Source organism: Vombatus ursinus, unplaced genomic scaffold (assembly GCF_900497805.2).
Source record: "Vombatus ursinus unplaced genomic scaffold, bare-nosed wombat genome assembly UNPS02014812.1, whole genome shotgun sequence".
NCBI classification, from domain to species: Eukaryota; Metazoa; Chordata; class Mammalia; order Diprotodontia; family Vombatidae; genus Vombatus; species Vombatus ursinus.
Window position 1 is genome coordinate 46,206,601 of NW_020954590.1, and position 21,907 is coordinate 46,228,507.

The 21,907-nt window shown below is 36.7% G+C and overlaps 1 protein-coding gene across 2 annotated transcripts in view; it reads left to right on the plus strand.

The window, feature by feature from the left end:
• The window catches only part of LOC114053916 (phosphatidate phosphatase LPIN2), a 106,641-nt gene that overhangs the window by 17,011 nt on the left and 67,723 nt on the right, over positions 1-21,907 (plus strand). The window contains exon 1 of one of the 2 annotated variants that reach the window (XM_027877048.1): positions 6,660-6,872. The exons of the other annotated variant lie outside the window; for it this stretch is intronic. Coding sequence (XP_027732849.1) covers positions 6,765-6,872 — 108 coding nt within the window. The 5' untranslated portion in view covers positions 6,660-6,764. Of the gene's footprint in view, positions 1-6,659; positions 6,873-21,907 lie in introns of those variants that run through there. 2 annotated transcript variants of the gene reach the window in all.

Sequence of the window (21,907 nt, forward strand, 5' to 3'; positions counted from 1 at the left end):
TTGTCCATCAAGTTGGAGGATAGCTTGGCTCAGATTACTGGGTGTGGATCTGATGGGTGTTTCCTTCATCTTCTGATTTAGGGCTTCTTAGCTTTTTGTGTGTCATGACAGTGTGGAAATCTGTGGACCCCTTCTTAGAATAATATTTGTAAATAATTGAAGGAAACATTAAATTTCAGTTAGAGGTTAGTGAAAATAAAGATGTATTTTTTCCCTTCCATGTTCATGAACCCCCTGGAATCTATCCCTATATCCTTTGGGGGTTTGTGGGCCCCGGCTTAAGGACTTCTGCTTATAATGGTTTGGGATAGAAGAATTCTGCCTTCTCTGTGTCTCACCTTCTCTATTGTGACTATCTTCTTCCCACTGGAACTTTGGATTCTGAACCTAGGACCAACCTGGGTTCTTCTAGGGCAGCCCTCACCTTACCTTGGGTGACATTTCAAAAGTTCCAGAATTATAGTTTTTGGGTAATTAATCATTTTATTAATAATGCATCTTATTAATAAAAGGGTCAGTGATACTCTTGAGTGCCAAAGACCCCTTCATGGTGGTGGGCTCACAGTTTATATGCCCTTGGAAGAGAGGGTGTTCCTGAGAGTGGCAATCAACTCTGAGTGGTTAACAATTAATGAGAGAGAATAAATATTACAATGAGAGGTAGACCTATTCTATTGAGGGTCTTGTTGTGACACTGAGCACCCAAATCTTCGTCAAAGAAACAGCAATTTCCATATCACTTGTCTGACAGAAGGGAGAATCCACATTTTCTTTCTTTCTTTCTTTCTTTTTTAATAAAAGGGTGTGTTTATGTTTACAAACAGGTTTCAAAAACAAAAGGAAAACATATATGCTACTAACTTTTTTTTCAAAATGCCAACCGCCCTCATGCTGTATGAAGGTTTCTTGAGATTTATTAGAAAAATCAACACAGTTCACTCACAGTTCACCAAGACATCACTAAACTAACAGATTTAGACAAAGATAAAAATGACTAAGGTTTTGTTGTATTGTGGAGAATCCACATTTTACCAGACCTAAGTAAATACCATAAGCAGGAATCTACCCATTCGCCTAAACTTAGAATTTCTTTACTTTCTTTGATTAGATCTTAGCCTGGGTAAGTATTTGCCCAAGATTTCCCACACTGGTTGATTTCTGGATGAGGAAGTAGAAAGGGGGAAAAACTTAGGTTCTAAATCAATTATTAGTTATTAAATACAATAGAGAAATAATCATTTCTCTCACTTGCTGAGATCCAGGCCTCCACTTCACCATCTCCATTTCCATCTCCATGCCACACTGCTGGGTGGTTCTAGTGTTCCTACCATTTCCAACACCCTTTCAGTGTTGCCTTTCCCCCATTAGAATGTAAGGTTCTCAAAGGCAAGAACTATTTTGCTTACTCACATTTGTATTCTCAGAATTTAGCATAATGTCCCTCATGTAGAAAGCCCTTAATAAATGATCTGATTGTCTTTTTATCTGTCTGTCCATTGGATGGGCAAAACTCTATTCTCAACCTTACCTTGATGACTCTCAGTTAAATATGATGAAAAATGGCTGGAAAAGTTTGGATGGATGGTAGAATATTCAAACTGGAAGAATGTTAGAGAATGGAGCTCAATCTTTTTATTTTACATGTAAGGAAATTGAGGCCTAGAGAGGTTAAGTGACTTGCCCAAATCACATAGCTGATTACTAATATAATGGGAACTAAAACCTAGGTCTCTGTTATACTCTAATGAAAATGGTTTCTAGAAAAACAGCATAGTATGACCTACTGATAGTTCATCAGCTCTGCCATCTTTTATATGGAGGAACCAAATATTATTACAAAAACACATCCAAAGACAACTAAGTAGTATAATAGGATTATCTCTGAATAAGAAATGTTCTGTGTAACCAGAGGTCAAATGAAAAATAACATAGCTGCCAGTTGTTCTGACAGAGGACAGTGGGTGTTCCTGTATGCTATGGCATCTTAAACTAGGATAAAAGCAGGATAAACTGGTTAGGAGCTCTTCCATCAGCAGATGGATGAGTGCTTTAAGAACACATGAAACATTTTTTCTTAGCTTTGGGGAAAATTTTTTCATCTTTTAAGAAAAAAATCAGATTGGTTATATATTTCTTTGAGTCTTTTGGGATAACTTTCCATCAACTCTCTCATTTTTCTTTTTTGATCATACCTGCAATTTAATCAGTGTAGGACCTCCTACCTACCAAAGAACTCTCACTACCAGTACAAATCAGCATTTTCTCAGAAACGTATTCTTAGAGCTATGCCTGGGGCATTGGGAAGTTAAGTGATTTGTCCAGGGGCCTACAGCCAGTATGTTAAGAAATGGAATTTGAACCCTAGCCCTTCTGACTTTGAAGCTAGCTCTTTATCCACCATATCTTATTGCCTCTCAGTCATTATGAAGGATAAATGATTTACCACCCTTCATAAAGGTTTTGGAGATATGATTTGCTTCTTTGAAGCATGGCCAGAAGCATACCTCATGGGCACTGTTGTTGCTGACAGGAGAACCATCTGGGACAAAATTTTTAAAAAATAATAATAATAAAGGCAGCTAGGTGGCGCAGTGGATAGAGCACTGGCCCTGAAGTCAGGAGGGACCTGAGTTCAAATGCGACCTCAGACCAAACACTTGACACTTACTTGCTGTGTGACCCTGGGCAAGTCACTTAACCCCAATTGCCTAAAAAAAACCCCAATAATAATAATAAAAGAAACCTAATTGTACTTGAACTGTAACATTGTTATCAAGAGTGTGACAGGTACCTTTTATCCCTCAAGAGTGGGATAGAAGAAATATGTATGTTAATTCCTTCATTGCTGGGTGGGTCTGGGTATCTCAAAATCACTAAGAATGTTTTGGTTGTGGTTGGGAGTGGGGGAGGGAAAACCTCAGTTGGAGTTCAGTACACCAGGATCCTTGGGAGAAAAGAACCTCTATGGCATCTTGGGAGTAGGGACTGGGGAGGGAGAGTGGGGAAGGAGCTCACTGAGGGTTAGAATGGAGAAGTCTGGCATGGGATAAATTCCTGTTTTTTCTTCTCTTCTTCCTCCCCTTCTGAATTTTGGCACTGTGGACAAACCTCTGATCACTCCCTTCCATTCTACCTATGACTTTGCCTGTATTTCAGTTCAGGACTGTTCTCATTAAGTGATATTTGTTTTTTAAGTATCTAACTGAATTTTTAAAATATTTCATAGTAACCTAGTAATGTCTCTACCCAAACACTTATTCTTATATAATTCAATTTGAATTTTTTTGAAAGTCCAGTATATTTCCTTCAAAATAATATTTTTCCTTCAAAATAATAACGTTGGTGAAAACCTTGAACTCCAGTGAAACCAAGTATAGTGGGACTTTCTTTACATCAAATGAAATTCTAATTGTAGAGCACTTAGCACAGTACCTGGAACATAGAGTTATGTAAATGTTAGCTATTATTACATTTGAGAGGATTAGAACCAATGTGAATAAAAAGATAGAAGTAGAAGGATTAGGTAAAAGGTTAACCACAAGTGACCTTTCATCCAGTGAAACCTACCATTTCTCTTCTAACCTCTTTCTCATTCCTAATCTGTCCAATTGTGGTAAGTGTGTTCATGTACTTGAACATAAAAATATGAACTAGGAAGACCGTCTCCCACAAAGTTTGTGACTTGGGCCCATCATTTAACCTATCTGGGCTTTCATTTCCTTATCTGTAAACTAAGAAAGTTAGACTAGGTGGCCTGTAGAAGTACCTTCTAGAACTAAGTCTATGATACTGTTATGCCCCTTTTGAAACCTCAGAGCTCCAAGAATTATGCAGTTTTCTTGCCTTTGTTTCACTTTCCTCCTTTTTTACTTTTATTATTTCTCTCTTTTTTTTGGCATTCTCTTTTTTCATGTCCCTTTGAGTTTTCCTTTCTTCTGCTCCATTTGCATATAATCATAGATTTGTAGTTGTAAATGACCTAATCCAACCCTCTCATCTAACTCTTATTTGACAGATGAAGAAACTGAGGCCTATGGAGTTTCAATGATTCACTGAAAATCATATTAGAATACAGCAATGGGGGGCAGCTAGGTGGCGCAGTGGATAGAGCACCGGCCCTGGAATCAGGAACACTTGAGTTCAAATTCGGCCTCAGATGCTTGACACTTAACTAGCTTTGTGACCCTGGGCAAGTCACTTAACCCCATTGCCTAGCCTCCTCTCCCCCCGCCCCCCCCAAAAAGAGCAAAGCAACAGAATCGGAATTTGAACACGAATCTTCTGACTCCAAGTTCACTATACTGGGGCTGTCCCTAATACATCGTTGGTTGCATTTTCTCTTCCTCATTATCAGTTTCTCTTCTTCCTTTTCCTCCTTTCCTTTTATGGTTTCTTTTTCTTTTCATTTCAGTGAACCACTACCACCTTATTCCTTGTGTCTCTCCCCCCCCCTTTCTTTGGTCCTTGTCCTCAGTGCTCCAGGTTAGGTTTTCTGTTGCTGCCATCTAATGTTAGGGACAAAAAACTACAGCATGACACAAATGAGGAATTGCTACAGTTTTATATTTATCATATAATGATTTATTTTTAATGATCTTTTTTCATTGTGTGAGAGATTTGTATGGTATCTACATTCCCTATGCTGTATATTCAACTAGACTGCAAGTTTCTAGAGGGAGCTTTTTGATCCACTCTTAGCACCTCTGTGTTGTAATTCTTAAAATATGCTACATAAAATGAGACCTCGATAGATATTTTTGATTGATTTTTTGATAATTTTTCTCTTACTGACTTTTTTATGTACATTTTTTTGGTGAGGCAGTTGGGGTTAAGTGACTTGCCCAGAGTCACACGGCTGGTGTTATGTGTGTGAGGCCAGATTAGAACTCAGGTCCTTGTGACTCCAGAGCTAGTGCTCTATCCACTGTACCACCCAGATGCCTCCTTACTGAATTTTTAATGATTGATTTTGTTGAAGTTAGAACTGTATGCTTTATCCTATAACCCTCATCTCTGGGTGGTTTGTGATATTGAGGTGGGGAACTTTACTACTAATTTCCCTTACAAATATTTAGTAATTAACAACAACAATAATAATAGCTAACATTTATATAGTACCTACTATGTACCAATCACTGTGCTAAACATTTTACAGTCATTATGTCATTTGAACCTCACAACAACCCTGGGAGATAGGTTCTATTATTATCCTCATTTTACAGATGAAGAAACTGAGGCAAACAGAGGTTAAGTGACGTGTCCAGGGTCACACAGCTAGGAACTAGCTTCTTGACTTCAGGTCCAGCACTCTAGCCACTGTGCTACCTGACTGCCTTAATTTTGTCTGTTTATAGGGGCAGCTAGTGGCGCGCTGGATAAGAGCACCAGCCCTGAATCAGGAGGACCTGAGTTCAAATCCAGCCTCAGAGCAAACACTTGCCATGTACTAGCTGTGTGACCTTGGGCAAGTCACTTAACCTTGATTGCTCAGCAAAAAAAAAAAAGTTTGTCTGTTCATGAAAAGTATATAGGGATATATGGGTAGAATTCTTATGATGCATGGAGTAATAATGAGAATGAACTCCTCTGTAATAGAATGATGTTTTTGGTTTTTTTGTTTTTCTTTTCTGAAAAGAAGATGACTTTGTGCTCTCAGCAGCTCCACAGCTACTTACCGGCTGTGTGACCTTAGTTTCCTCATCTGCAAAATGAGGACTAGATGACCTCAAAGCCCTTTCCAGCTCTTATATCATCATTGACTCTGTGCTAGGTGGAACTTTTCCATAATATTAGTTTTTTTTCTTGGTATAAAATCTGCATCTTACCTCATTATACTGACCTCAGTAAATACTGAGTTGCCTGCACTGGCTTCATTGGAGTTTCTGAGTTTGCTTGAACTAAGTTATGATTCCCCCCCACTATTGGGTTTAAAAAAAAAAAACAACAAAACAAATATCAAACCATTTTTAAAAAATCAAAATTGGGAAAAAATCTATTTAAAGAGATTTAAAAAGAAAGTTAAGAGGTATTTTTTTCCTCTAAACTTAACCTCAGTTTCCTCATTTGAAAATGGAAAGTTTTGGACCTGATGACGTCCAAGTTCTCTTCCAGATCTAAATCTATGATCGTAGGATTCACTCATCAGACTCTTAAACTCAAGCAGCAAAGGTCTCATTCACAATTTAAATGAGATGTTTGGATCATAGTGATGTGACACAAGTAAAAGGTTCTGTTTGTTGTTCGGATAGATCTTCATCAGGCATATGAAAACATTGCTTAACTCTTTGGAAACTCCAGACCTGCTCAGAAAGTGATTGCTAGTCATTTTTTTCCCCTTAGATAATTCATTTGTTTGTTTATTTCTTCATTTGTGTATGGTCTTTTTTTAAGAGTACATGATAAGTTTAAAGAATTATTAACTAAATCCCTGTTAGTTTAATGGTACCAGTGGCTGTCATGTGATTGGGCAGGACTGAGCACCTATCAGTATAAACATGTGGCAAAGTCTATCCCATGCCACTGCTTATCTTCTACTGAGGGAGAAGGGCTGAAGCAATTTAAGCAAATCTTATTGGTGAAGAAGTCTCATGTATTGACTTTTTTTTTTAAAGAGCTATTTCCTTTCAGTTTTAAGCATATCACTGTCTGCAAGGCAGCAACCCTCTTTCAATCTGGATAATAGCTGCAAGTTTCTGTATTTCTAATTCAGAGGTGCGTTTTCACCAATGCAAAAGACATGATTGAAGAGCTAGTTTAACTTTAAAATGTTCTACTTAGAAGATGGTGATGAGGAGAAGGAGAATACTAATGATGAAGGCAAATTAAATAAACCTGAAAATGTTTTTCTTGGAAAAACCCCTTCTGGTATCCTGGTGAGTTACCTTCACAGGTAATACCTTTTCCTCCCCTTTGTCTAGTAATTCAAGTTAACTGGTACAGGAAGAAAAGTAATGTTTTTTCCTTGGAAAGTTTTATTTTGAGAGGGTTTGTTTGGTTGGTTTCCCTTGTACAAATATCAATGAAAATTTTTTAAAAATTCTTTATGAAGGTGTGATTTAGGTGGTACTTTGCCTATGTAATCTTAAAAGTCTTCCCTTCTTTTTCTTGATTAATACCTTGATCTCTAACCCTTTGACTTATATGTTAGAGCAATATTTGACCATTGGGCTCTTTACAGTATGACCTTTCTTTCCATCACCTATATATTTTGTTACTTCTTTGATTGTGTTACCAATTCTTAATTCCTTACGTAGTCTACATTTTTCCCTGATTAACCAAAAAAAAAAAATAGTGCATGCTGTAGTTTTGTTAAACTTTGTGATTCTTAAAGGGCTTTTTGTAGTTTGAAACAATGTTAGTTTCACATTCAGTGTAGTTTCACATTCAGTTCTCATTGAAGCTTGGTTAAAAAGACATATAAACTTGTATGGGAACAGTTAGAATGGGGGAGGAGGAGGCAAAGACAGTTTAACCCTGGACCTCAAGCTCAAAGAGGCCCTAAAATTTACACTGGGAGTATTAGAATTGTGTGGCCAGGGTTTACAATCAATTTTGACATTGCATGAAAACTCGAGTTTCTTCAGTAAGGCCATTTTTGCTGAGGAAAATATTTGTAAAATTAAATTATGACTGCCCTTTTGGAGTGTCTTTTAATGTATCTTTTTGTTTAAAATTATGACTAGGGATCTCAAAAACTGTCAGTGGCCTGGGCTTTTATGTACATCAGAGAAAGAAAGACTGTGTCCTGTTGACTTAAATAAACTTTTAAGTGTTTGTAAGGCAAATCAGTGTTTTGAAATTGGCTTTCACTGTATTATATATTGTAGCCAAGTGTGAAGAAGTTGACCTTTTTTTTCCTTTTCTGTTCTGTGATTCAGAACAGAATGTGTTATTAGTTTAAAACATGCAAATGAATGTTTAAATTTGTTCAGTTTTCTCTTTTCGTGGTAGTATGATAATACATGACTAATATAAGTTACAGCATAAGGCTAGTTAGTGTTCCAGAACTCTGCATTAACTAAATGTAGGACAGCTTAACACTTAAAAGAACCTGGCACCTATCAATCAATGCAAAAATTTTAATAGTTTCACTTTGAAATAAAAATTTTCATCCTATCTCTGTTTTCTTTGCCTTGTGGATTATATATGTATATGTTTATGCATATATGCATATACGTGTGTGTATGCATGCATCAGTTGACTCAGCCTGGTCCTTTGAGGTATTGTTAAATTTGGAATAAAGCAGTGTTAACTCAACTTGTGTATATATATTTCTCTTTTAAGCAAAATGAAGTGATGCTCATTTTAAACTGAAAGAGAAGGATATAAATTGGCATTTGACTCTCTCCCTATAAAAACAACAAGCAGATAGAAACAAAAATGACCATCTCTGAGTCCTTTGCTTAATATCCAAGCTGACTCTAGTTTTAATGTTAGTTTTAGTTTAGCTAGTGTTAGTTTTCACAAAAGCTTTATTGCTACTATAAACCTGCTATCACAATGACATCATGACTTGGCTGCTTCTTAATTTCAAATGCTTTAGTACAAAGCTATACTTGTTCAGTGTTTTCTTACTGAATATGATGCCTGTTATCTATGTGTGAACCCAACTTGAGAACACTAGAGAGAAATGTTTTCCTTCTGGAATGTGCTTTAGCAAAGTAAAAACAAATATAAAGATTAAAAGGAAGTATAACACTGTACTAATAGGTTATTTTATATGTAATTTTCACTTAGGCAGTAAAAAGTACATATATATGTATAAATATGCAGATATATGTAAACTGTCAACAACAAAAACCAACCACAAAAACTTCTTCTTCTTCTTGCTGTTGATATTTTCCGGGTTATCAGGTGATAGGTGGTTAGACTATTCTATCCAAGTTCCCTCATACACTCTATGTAACACATTGTATGGAATCATGTGACCCCCCCCCCCCACCTCTCAAGAATGGTTGTGAGGAACCCTGATTCTTGAATGACTTGAAGGGTGGTACAGGTGGTAGTATAAAAGTTCTTGCTTATAAACTGTAAAAATTTTATAGGTATTTATATATTTTATTATCCACAGACTATCTCCTTTTATCTCATACACATTGTTCAAATCAACTCATATGACTTCAGAATCTAGATAACCAACAAACCTCTCATTCTTCTGTCTGTTGTTTCATCATACACAGGTGAAAATGTAACCATAGCTTCATCTAACCATCAAACAAATTCAATAATCAAAAGACAGCCTAGGTTATTTTTTTAATTTTGGAGGCAATAGGTGTCAAGTGATTTTCCAAGTCACACAGATAGTATGTATCTGAGGGCACATTTGAACTCAGGTCCTCGTGATTCCAGGGGTGCTGCTCTTTCTACTGTGCCACATGGCTGCCCCAAGAGCCTAGATTTTTAAAGACTTTTTTTTCTTAAATATGATTTCAAGATAATATGATTCAAAATAATGAAGAACACATGGTAAAATGAAATGTGAGTAATTCTAGGCACTTTTTTTGAAATTGGGGGATTTTAAGAAAATAAACCTGCGTACCTGGGGCAGTACTGAAACTCCTTTACTCAAATGTCCAAGTAATTTAATAATCAATGAAAGTGTGTCTTTCATAGGCTCCCCCTCAGTACCTACCACAATGCCTTGCACATAATAGATGCTCAGTCAATATTTCTTGAAAAATCATAGGAAATGATTAATGGAATCATAGAATGTTAGAGCCAGATATCTTATCCAGGATCATAGAATTTCAGTTGAAAGGGACTTTAAAGGCTATCTAGTCCAACACTCTCATTTTACAGATGACAAAACTGAGGCCTAAAGACAGTTTGGGGCTTGCCCAAAGTCATACAGGTAATAAGTGGCAAAGCCAGGATTTGAACCCATGTGCTCTGATTTCAAAGCACTCTTTCCATCAGCATCTTAATAGGTGAAAGGTCGGGGTATTCAACTGTTCAAAATCAAAACTAGGTAGGGAAAGTCCCCTATAGTCCAGGCCTTTCTCCCAATCAGATCACAGCAGTCCTGTCAGTTTGCTGCCGACAATGATGCTGACCTCCTCAGGGAAAGTCCTTTTACCCTACACTCCCTTATTCAGCCACGGCCTTGTTTCCTAGTCTCCTTAGCTCCTACCTGCAGCTCGACCCCCTTTTTTGCTCTGGCTCTACACATTGCAGATCTTGTATCCCTAATCCCAGATTGGATATTATGTTTCCTCCATTTTCTTCCAGGCTAAGGTGAAGGGGAACTACAATTCCCAAAATGCCTGGCTCTAATTCAAAATATTTCCCCCTAGCAGGTCCACAGCCCTGACTGTCTCTGTGGGGCATTTACAATTTAAAAACCTCACTTTTTTTTTTTCTCCAGAGCACTTTTTGTTGGGAAGGAGATGCTGACAGTAAACTGACTATTTGTGTCTCTGGATCGTTTCTTAAGGGATTCTCTTTATTACCAAACAGTTAGGGACCATTAGTTAAGGACTTGTTCTTGTGTTTATTGATGTAAAGCTTGGGTATGTGCTGTTGAAATTAGAGATTATAGTTTAGAATCATTTCTTTTAGTAACAAAGTAGAAATTTTGGCTGGGGTCAAAATCACTGTTAGTATCTGAACTTTATTTTCATTGATTTAAACTTTGCTGATGTCCTAATTCCAGGCCATTCCCTTGCCTTGGCCTGTTTATTTGGTTAGAATGTGGTATGAAGGAAGCCAAGCTTGTACTGTTCTTCCTAGTATAAATCAGTTAGCTTTCGATGTGGGGTTGGGGAGAATACAACAACATTAGTATGCTATCATAGACTTTGCCCTTAACCCCAGTTAGCATTCTTGCTTGCCAAGTATATGCTGTGGAGGGTGAAAGGTCTGGGCAGTAGTGTGTAGGTAGAGCTGCACCAGTTATTGGAAATGCCTCATCCTTCTCATTATTAGCGTCAGTACCATCCTCTTCATCTATACTAGTAATAATCTTTTCATTTATATTGTGCCTTACGCTTTGACATCTGTTAGCAATCCTTTAATTTTTCATTTATGTACAAACATTGTTCAGAGGAAATCATTCAGTGACAGAGAAAATAGGAAACACAAAATCTTAAGTTCTGTGATCAGGAACTTAAAAGGAAAACATTTTTGCTATTTTTTTTTTTTTTTTTTTACTTCATGGGAAATGGGAGAAAAGATATATCTTATTTTTAAATCTTACATTCCTTACTTCTAACCAGAAGCTTTCCTTTTTCTTGACTTCTCCTTAAAGGCTATGCTATACCATAAAATAGAAATACTTTCCAAGTCCTCTGATTTTTGAAAACCCATTGGTGAAATCTCAGCTTCACTGAAGAGTAAAAAAGAAACCAATGGACTAATTTTATTTTGGTAAGAGAGAATTTTTACTCTTTGCAAAGGTCAAGGACAGAATCTTGTAGAGCCCATTTTTATGAGCTTAACTTTAGCCTGTATCTAAGAAGAAAATAATTGCAGAAAACGGGAAGCATCTGCTACAGTGATCCAAGGAGCAAGTGCGGCAAGAGCCCTAGAATCTCTAGGTGGTTATCCTTTTCTTTGAGCTTTATCAAAAATCTCTTTGAATCACAAGTAGCTCTCATAGTTCATGGGTTATGAGGCTATGAAAAATATTGAACACTTTTACTTTTCTGTTAATTCTATATTCCTGGCCTATGATAGGCACCTAATAAATGTTTATTGGCTGATTAGAGACTAAATTAATATTTAGTGATGAGACTAAAAAAACTGATTAGAGCATATAATCTTTGCAAGGAAGCTGGGCAGGAGAGAGACCACATAGTGATAAGAAATACACACTCCACCTAAATTCTGTGGTCCTTTTTTCCTGTCCTTACACTTGCCTCTGGAAAGAATCTTCCACAATACATCATAAGTGATATCAGTCTGAATAGAATCAGATTAATACCAAGTTGCATGACAAAAGTTTGAAAATTTTTCTCCTCTTCAAAGGGGAATTTACAAACAGAAGCAATATTTCCTGATGAGCTCTTAAGCTCACAAGGCATTGGAAATGATTGAGTTTGGAGTCAGAAAGCAGGTTTGAGTTCTGCCTCTGGCCATGTGTTTTTTCTGGCTATGTGACAACATGCAAGTCACTTAATCTCTTTGAGCCTTGGTTCCCCAGTCTGTAAAGTGGGGATCCTAATACCTGTGAAACTTCTCTCACAGGGTTCTTGTGATTCTCTGAAATAATAATATATTTGTAAGTCATAGAGCTCTATAGAAGTGTCAGTTATTATCAAAAAGCACTAATACAGGAATAAGAGACAGAGAGCCAGTCATACAAACACGTGTTTACTGGTTTATATGCACAAGAAGGATGGTAAATATTTCATTTCTTTAAAAAATAAAACTTCTGTGCTATAGAATTTCATCTTCAAATTCCATTTAACCCTTGACCTCTATCTTCTTTCAGATCAGACAGATTCTCAGCATTTTGTTTTTCTCAAGTGTAGTCTTTATATAAAACAGATAAAGGCTTAGACTTAAGACTTTCCTTTTCCTTCCCCTGCTTTCCTTGGTAATAAGTTCTTCACTCTTGAGTGCCCTGGTCGCTAGACTAAGCTTTTGGCTGGTATGCCCTTGTTAGCCAAGGCTAATAATGTGGGAGTGAGAATCCCTGTTATCCTTCAAACAGTGATCAGACAGGTTTCTTGTAAGTTGAAGTTTTGTAGGAACTACTGATTGAAACTTTGAATGACCACCTGCTGTTCAGAGTCAGATAGCTAAGGAAAAGTTTAACACTCCAGCTTAGCTTATTTTTGTTGGGGAATTTATTGATACTTGGGAGGAGGGGAGAGAGAATAACTTTGAATATGTGTTTCCTGTTCCCACAGCCTGTCACAGTAATGTAAGGGTTGCCATCCTTTATAGAGAATTGGTAGTCTCAGAAGTCTCATCTTACCACCTTGGCTTTTGTTCTTTTGCAGAAGTGTCTTGAGTGCCTATTTATACTATACATAAATAGGGAAGAGAAGCTTCCAGAAGTCAACCTGTTTCAAAGAAATTGTATCCTAGTAATTTTTGTGCCTTAGTAAATACCAATTGTTAAAAATCTTCCCCTCCTCAAAATCCGAAGTAAGCAGTCAGTTACATTTAGCTTGTTTCTAATATTGATGATTTCATCTTCCTTTTCCAGTGAAGAATGTAATAATGCCCTTTACACTGTATATGTATTCATGAGCTGCCATGGCAAAAAAAAAAAAATCAAATCATCACTCACTGATGAACCAATGGTGACAAGCTTCTTCAAACTTAGGTAGGCTGGTTAATGTCTTCACTTATACTTGAAGCTTTACCAGTGAGTTAAGACCTAGTAAGAAAAACTGACCACAGTCACGTATTACCTACTCTTTATAAAAATCATTTTTTAAAAAAGCACAGATTACCTTCAAACTTTTTTGCTAGTTCTAGGCATAGACATTTCTTTGTAATATCAAGCTATTTTTCAGGGGTGGCCATAGTCAAAGAATTTATTAATAAGTAGCCTACTGTACTTATCGAGCCTGGTCCTTGGAAATTAGACGTAGTCTATTACTGTGACTGTACTTGAAGCAAAATGCAGTTTATTATCTAGGAGCTGAAAGGAATCTCAGTTTTATGTATATCATAGCAGGAATTTTCTTCGTAGCATCATTAACAAAGTGTTGGTTTAGTTTTGGCTTGAAGACCTCCAGTTATGGGGAACTCAAAGTCCCTTTAAAAAACAGTTACTTTGGAGAATTCTTAATGTTAGGAAGTTTTTCCTTATCAACTGGAAATCTGCCTCCCTGAAACTTCTACCCATTGTTTCTTATTCTTCAAACAAGTCTAATCCTGTTTGCAAATGACAGAACTTCATATACTTGAAAATATCTCCTCCACCTACATCTTCAACCAGTCTTTGTATGGTATGGTTCCTATGCCCCTTACTGTCCTGATGGGTCTCTAGTCATCTGACATCCTTGCTAAAAATAAGGTGCCTAGAATGAATATAGTACTCTAAATGTGGTCTAACCAGGGCAGAATACAGAAGGACTATAACTTCCTATAGTCTGGTCACTTTGCTGCTAGTAGTGTAACCTAAGATCAGAATAGCCATCTTAAACCATTAGCTCGTATGGAACTTGGAATCAGTTAAAAGTCCAAGATCTTTTTCATATGAACTATTAACCAGCCTTAAAAAGTCATTCTTGGGGCAGCTAGGTGGCACAGTGGATAAGCACCGGCCTTGGAGTCAGAAGGACCTGAGTTCAAATCCGGCCTTAGACACTTAGCTGTGTGACCCTGGGCAAGTCACTTAACTCTCATTACCTTTAAAACAAACAAACAAGTCATTCTTGGAGGGAGAAAAAAAAAAGTACACAGTGGAGAACAAAAGAAAACTTAGAAGGAAGCACAGAAAAGCAGTATATTTTTGAAAACGATGACTAGTATTTATTACAAAGGTATTTTTTAAAAAATGGTGTGAAAAAATGGAAATCCATGGTTTTATATTGAATCCTCTTTTTATGTTGTACTGTGTACATGGAAATGTCCTTTTTTTGTCTTTTTGTTTTGAAGTTAAAAATGAATAAATATTTAAAAAATTTTAAGCCATTCTTTTTTTAAAAAACCCAGTTTAGTATTCTATGTAACTTCATTTTATATGTAATCTTGTAAGATTCAACCTACTGTTCTACCCTTTCATAGTATTTTGTGATAATGATTCCATCATCCTGCTGTTGTTAATAATGATGATGATAATGATGATGGTAACACTTTAAGTTTGCAAAGTGAATATTATCTCATATTATCCCCACAACAACCCTGAGAGATTGGTGCTGTTGTTATCATCCTCATTTTCAGATGAAGATACTGAGGCAGAGAAAGGTCATGACTCACCCAGGGTCACCCAGCTACTACTACATGTCTGAGGTAGTATTTGAACTCAGGTCTTCCTGATTCCATATCCAGTGCTCCATCTGCTGTGTTGCCGACCTTGCCTGTTACCTCTTTCTCTATGTTGACCATCTTTCTTGTCTTTTAAAGATTTCGCAAATATGACAGCTTTATCTTCATCTAAATCATAGATATAAATGTTGAAGAGACCAATGACAAAAGCTTACAATGCTCTACTACAGCAACTTCTTTCACATGGAAAACTGGACCATCAGTCCTCCTCAATGAGGATATTTTGTCCAGTTCTGAATCCATGTAACTGTACTATTAACCAACCTATATCATTCTGTCTTGTTTATAAACAATAAAATGATTGTGGAAGATAATCAAGGCCCTCCAAAATCTGACACACACCTTTTCTAGCCCTGTCTCATCATACTCCCTAGTCACACCAAGTCAACAAGTATATGCCAAGGTTCTATCCTTTGCTTCCACTGTTTCTTGTGCTCGGAAAATTCTCCTACCTCCCAAATCAGTAGCGACTTCCCCACTTTGCCTCCTTGACTCTCCCAAAATATTTTGGTATCTCTTTAATGTATGTACCATGTATTACTTTGTATAATAATTGCCTGTAACATCTACATATAATTATCTATATGTGTAATTATAATAATTATTTTGTCATATCTTACTATGTATAGACTCTAAATTCCATGAAGAACAGAAAATACGTCTTATCTAAATTTGTATTTTCTCTGCCACTGAGCACAGTTCTCTGTGAACCATGGGCTTTTATTAAATATTTGTTGAATTCACTTTGTTGGATTGAAGGATATTCTAAGTAAGTTTGCTATTCTGAGTGTTGCTATGGGCTCAGCTTCATATGACCTGCTTTTGATGTACTCATAGTGGTTTGTGGTAATCACCACTTCACATTCTAAGTGCTCAGAAACTATCTTTTTAATCACTTGTTCTCAAATTTTTCCAGGTCCACTGATTCATAGTTTGGAATTGACCTTTCTTACTTTAAAAATTGTAATATTTGTCCATCTCCAGGCCTTTGGTACCTCTGTGGTTCTTTAAGATTTTTCATAGATTGCTAACAGTACTTCAGCAGTCACAGGTATTCAGTGCCCTAGGATATATAGCTCGAAAAGGCCCTTGGTGACATGAACTCATTGAGCTTTGCTAAATGTTCTCTTACCATCTCTTTAGGCTCTCCATTTTCTGTTAACCAGTTTTGGTTTTTTCTTCCCAGTGTGAAAGCTATTCTTACTGATAGAGAAAAGAAAGTAAAAGCTGACTAATTCCACCTTTCTGCCTGTTATTATACCATCTATCCTAAACAATGATTCTATCCCTTATTTAATTTCTTATTATTATACTAATAGAGTAATGATGGCTAGCATGTATATAACACTTCAAGGCTTGTAAAGCACTTTGCCTATGTTCTTATTTGATACTCATAAGAACCCTGTGTGTTAGGTACTGAAATGATTATTATCTCCACTTTTCAGATAAGAAAACTGAGGTTTAAACAGGTTGAGTCACTTGCCCAAGGTCATCTAGTTAGTGTCAAAAGTTGGATACCAGGTATTTCCTGACCCCAAATGCACCGATTCTCCTAAATGCCTATTAGCACATGACACTCATATCTGTTTTTTGTCCTCTGGAAACTTTAGGTGCACACATTTAGAATATGCAGACAGCAAAATAAAATTTAAATAGGTATGTTAAAACTACTTATTTGTTTTAAATTAGAGAATCTGTCATTTAAGGCTACAAGTGGGCATGAGTACATGAAAAGTTTTTCTATTTCTATAGATAGATAAATAGGTAGATGTCTATACATGTGTATATACACATATATGGGGATATATGTAAATGTGTTTATATATGCACACATTTGGGGATATGTGTGTATGTGGATGTGTCACACATTGGTCAGAAAAAGCAATACAAGGACACTCTCAAAGTATCTCTTAAGAACTTTGGAATTGACTCTATGACATGGGAGATATTGGCACAGGACTACCCAGCATGGTGTGCTCTCATCAGAGAAGGTGCAGGATGCACAAATTTAGAAAATCCACCCCAAATGTTCATATGGACTATTTGCGCTCGACCTGTGGTGGAGCATTCTCAGCTCATATTGGTCTGATCAGCCACGGTTGGACATACTCTAACTTGATTCTAACATAGTAATGTCAATTTGGTCCTCTTCAAAAACGAAAGACAATAACCAGTGTGTCAACACACACATGCACACACACACACACAGATAAATTAGGGATAAATCCTTTTATAAACTGAGTTCTCCAAATGTATTTTTGATATGATCCTATTAACAACAACAAAAAACTTGATTCAGACCCAACTTTCTGAAAACTCATCAGTTGTAGGAATTAAGGAATGACTGTGTGTTTGGTTTTCTTATGTCTTATGTTTCACAGAAGTTATTTAGATTTAGTCAATACTTAATGTACTAGGGCCTGAGGCTGACTTATTTTGATTGAGTCGCATACTAAATGCACATAACATATACCTTTTCTCATCATAAATTGTAAATATAACTCTAATTCATTAATTTTCTTATTCTTACCTGCTGTGCTTTTGTATTGAATCTTTAGCTATATTGAAGTAGTTATGGTATAAGGGCACAATATTCAAAGTAGAAGACCTTTGAATAGTAGCTATGCAGTTTTTTTTTTGCCAGTCACTCCATTTCTTTGGGCTTCATTTTCTTTATCTAGAAGATATAATGATGATTAAGAGGATGATGGATTTGTTTGGGGAGAGACTAGAGGCTGGGGGACCAAATCAGAAGCTCATTCAGTAGTTGAGATGAGAAGTGATAAAGATCTAAATTAGGGTGATGGTTGTGTGAGTGATGAGAAAGGGTTGTATACAAAAGATGTTGTTGAGATAGAATGAATATTTGGCAACTGATTGGATCTGTGGGGTGGATGTGAGAATCAAGGATAATTTCAGGTTTATGGACCTTAGTGCCTGGAAGGACAATGATGCCCTCAGCAGTAATAGGGAAGTTTCAAGGAGGGGTAGATTTGGTGAAAAGGATAATTCAGGCTATTCTGGACCTGTTGAGTTTGAAGTGCTTCAGGTGTATCAAGAGGTCTAATAGATAATATGAGACTTGAACTCCGCTGATTACAAAGTGTTGGGAAACAAGTATACAAGAGATTATAATTGAACTTTTGGGAAATGATGAGGCTACCAAATGAAGGAGTGTATAGAAAGAAAAGATAAGGCCCAGTGCACCACAGTTAGATATGATAGGGATTATGATCCAGTTAAGGAGACTGAAGACTAGTCAGACAGGTAGGAAGAGAATCCAAAGAGACAAGTATTGAGAGAACCCAAAAAGGAGAATACATAGGAGTAGATGGTGTTCAGTAGTGCCAAATTCTATAGAGTGGTAAAGAAAAAGGATTAAGACAACATTGGTTACTTTGGAAAGAATAGCTGGGGATGAATGATGAGGTAGAAAGCCAGATTTTACAAGGTTTAGAAGAAAAGAAGTGGAGGCCCTGAGTATAAATGATTTTTTTCAAGGAATTTGAAATAGAGAGGAAAGGATCATGGGATCTAGTGAAGGTTTTTTTTTTTTTTTTTTTCAATTTTATTAATGGAGAGACATACTTATTTTTAGGCAGTAAAGAAGGAGCCAGTGGATAGGGAAAGATTGAAGATTAGGGAGAGGGTAGTTGCCAGTGAAAGCAATTTACTTTGTGACCCTGTGCCTTAGTGCTTCTAAGACTACAAGGCTGACATCAGGTGTCAATAGACAAAGAAATTTCTTCCTTGGGAGGGAATTCCCTATACCAATGAAGTCACCGGGCTGACCAAAAAAAAAAAAAAAAAAAAAAGCAGAAGGCATTATGTGAGAAGCTGAGGACAGATAGCTGAGATGGGCCCGTGGCCCTACATCTATTCTATACATAGAATAGAAAAGGGATAAGATAGTGTGTTGGTAAATGTTTTACATCTTACTTTGGGGAACCAGCAGGAAATGTATGACAACACACTTTTAAATTTAATCTTCTCTATTAACATTTTCACCATCACTTTCTTAAGGCTAGACACTCAATGAAACTATAAAGCAAGCCCTAATTTGTAGTTTGCTGATTTCTGAGGTGTCAGTGCTCACACTGAAATTTAGCAGTAAACTCCCTCAAGCTGGTTCGAACTGGTTCCAGCTGGCTCCAGTATAGTCCCCAAAAGACCTAGATATCTATAACTAATAACACAAGTTGCTATGATTGTGTGTATGGGTGAAGTCAGATATCATAGCAAGAGACAATTATGGCATAGTGGAAAGTATGCTAGACTTGGGTGTCAGGAAACCTGATTTTGAATCCTGACATTGACATTTACTGGCTTCACATGCACGGACAAGTTATTTAACTTTCTTGAATAGCCTCAGTTTCCTCACCTATAAAATAATGTTATTTTTTGGCATTAGCTTTGGAAATGAGAAGTTCAAGGAGAAGGGGTTGACTTTCATAGAAAGAACAAGAAAGCATCACGGAGGAAATAACACCTGAGCTGGTCGCAGTAGGAAAAAGGTTCACCTGAGCTGGTCACAGTAGGAAAAAGGTTCTCCTGTTCCTGCTTCAGATAGTATTTTTTGATATTTTTACTTAAGAGAGAGGTTAGTTTATTTCCTGCTACCACTATCAATAGCATCTCACATTTCTAAAGCTACTTAACACTAAAGCAACCACACTTTTTTTTTTCCCCCATATGGAGTATGGTACACTCTCATGCCATCTTTATCCTTTTTCTTTTTTTTACCCATCTCTGTGCTTGGTATTGTGTGTTCCCTATGCCTGGAATGGACTCCCTCCTTTCCTCTGCCCATTGAAACCTTCAAGACCCAGATCAAGCATCACCTTCTATATATCAGGGGTTCTTAATCTCTTTTGTGTCATAGACCCCTTTGGCAGTCTGGTGAAACCTATAGATCTCCTTCTCAGAATTTTTAAAAAAATCATAGTTGAAGGAAATGATTAATTTCAGTTAGAGGTTAGTGAAAACAAAGTTGTGTTTCTCTCATCCCCTGAAATCTTTCCAAAGACCCCCTTGGAGTGGATGAACCTCATATAACAGCTCCTGTCCTATGTGAAACCCTTCTTAATCCTGCTCCTAATTGCTAGTGTACTCTCCACCAAAATTCTCTTGTATTCATGTTATATACATTATTTATGTACTAAGAGACTCATATGTTTTTATTCCCCATTAGAATGTAAGTTTCTTGAGGGCACTTTTGTTTGTACCTTAGCACAGTGCCTGGCATTTACTAACTAATCAATAAATGTTTGTTAATTGATTCATAATGCATATCTTGTCCCCATTTTACAGATGAAGATACTAAGGCTCAAATTTAAATGACACCTAGTACCTGTAAAAACTGGGATTAGAACTGGGATTTTCTGACTTGTTTTTACCACTGTACCTTACTCTACCTGTAGCAGTGCTTTTTCTCTAAACATTAGAGCCTGCATGTGATCAGTGACTTAATTAAATGCTTTATAGATGTGGGGTGTTCTTGCAGTCCTTGATGTTGCAGTTGAGTAAATAATTATGATGTAATCCCTGCTCAAAGCAGGGCCTCCTCCGCAGGGCGATTACATGCTTTTCCCTCAAACACACCCAAGAGCAAAGCTCTCCCTTCTGCCTTGTTTGTATTCGAATAAGTTACTGTTTTTCATTATCACAGTATAGCACATCTCCCTGTGTATCTGCCATTACTTTTGTCATTTCAGTGTTCTTCATATAAACAGAGCTCTTCGTGCCTGCTAAGCAAAGGCCAGTGATTTGACAGCCTATATTTTTCTGTATTTAGAAACCAACATTTGCACAATAGTTTTTTCTTACATAGGCAGCATATCACTTAACCATGGTAATTAAAAGCATTTTGAATGAACATAAATGTTCTTAATTAGGGACCTGATGTTCCATTTTCACTGGTGTCTTTTCTCTCAAAGCGTGTATATTTTGACTTTAAAAAAGAGTAAATTCAAAATGTTAGAGATTCACTAATAAGTCAGCTTTTTAACTTACAGATATGAAAACTGAGGCCCAGAGAGGCGACATATACCTACAGTTACCTTACTAGTTAGTGACAGAGTTGGAACAAAGTACTAGAATTTAGGTCTACCGATTGCAATTTTGATGCTCTTTACATTATACTATATTGCTTTCATATAATAGTTATGGATCTAGTCACTAATTATGCCTTCCCCTATAAAATGTTATCTCCTTAAAAACTGGGACTCTTTCCTTTTTTTAATCATTATATTCCCAGTGCCTAGTACATGCATTATATATATGTTTATGTATGTATATATACATACATATATACTATATTCAATATATACACATTTAATGTATGCTTATTGATTGCTGTTGGATTGGTCGGTGTATGGGGTAGGGAATCGATTTGGGATCATTTTGATGTAATGAAGTACCTCTAATAGTAACAAGTTAGTGCCTTCTCTAACAACCTATGGTCTTAGGAAGATGCCTAGATCACTAAGAGTTAGAAGACTTACCTTGGGTCACATGGCCAGTGAGTGTCAGAGACAGGCATTGGACCCACTTCTTGGCTTCCAGGACAGCTTTCTATCCACTGCATCATATTGCCCATTTGTATCACTAGATTTACTTTTTTCTGTTTCCCAAGTAAGAGAAGCTATACTAGAAGTAGATAACAGGTGCGAGTTGGTCTCTTCTTACAAAGATCAGAATGCTGTTTTTAAAATGTTGTCATTGATTAAGCATCAGCTAAAACTTAGGCTACTTGGCAGTCTGCTGAGCACCAAACGTCATCATATTATCTACAGAATATAAAAATTTCAGAGGTTTTCTTTTCAAAAGGCAGTGTGGTATAATAGGAAAACACTGGGTTTGGATTCAGGACATTTCAAATCTCAAATCTTTCACCAGCCATGAGCTTGGGAAAGTAACAATTTCTCTGGGCCTCAGTTTTCCTCCTTTGTGAAATGATGAA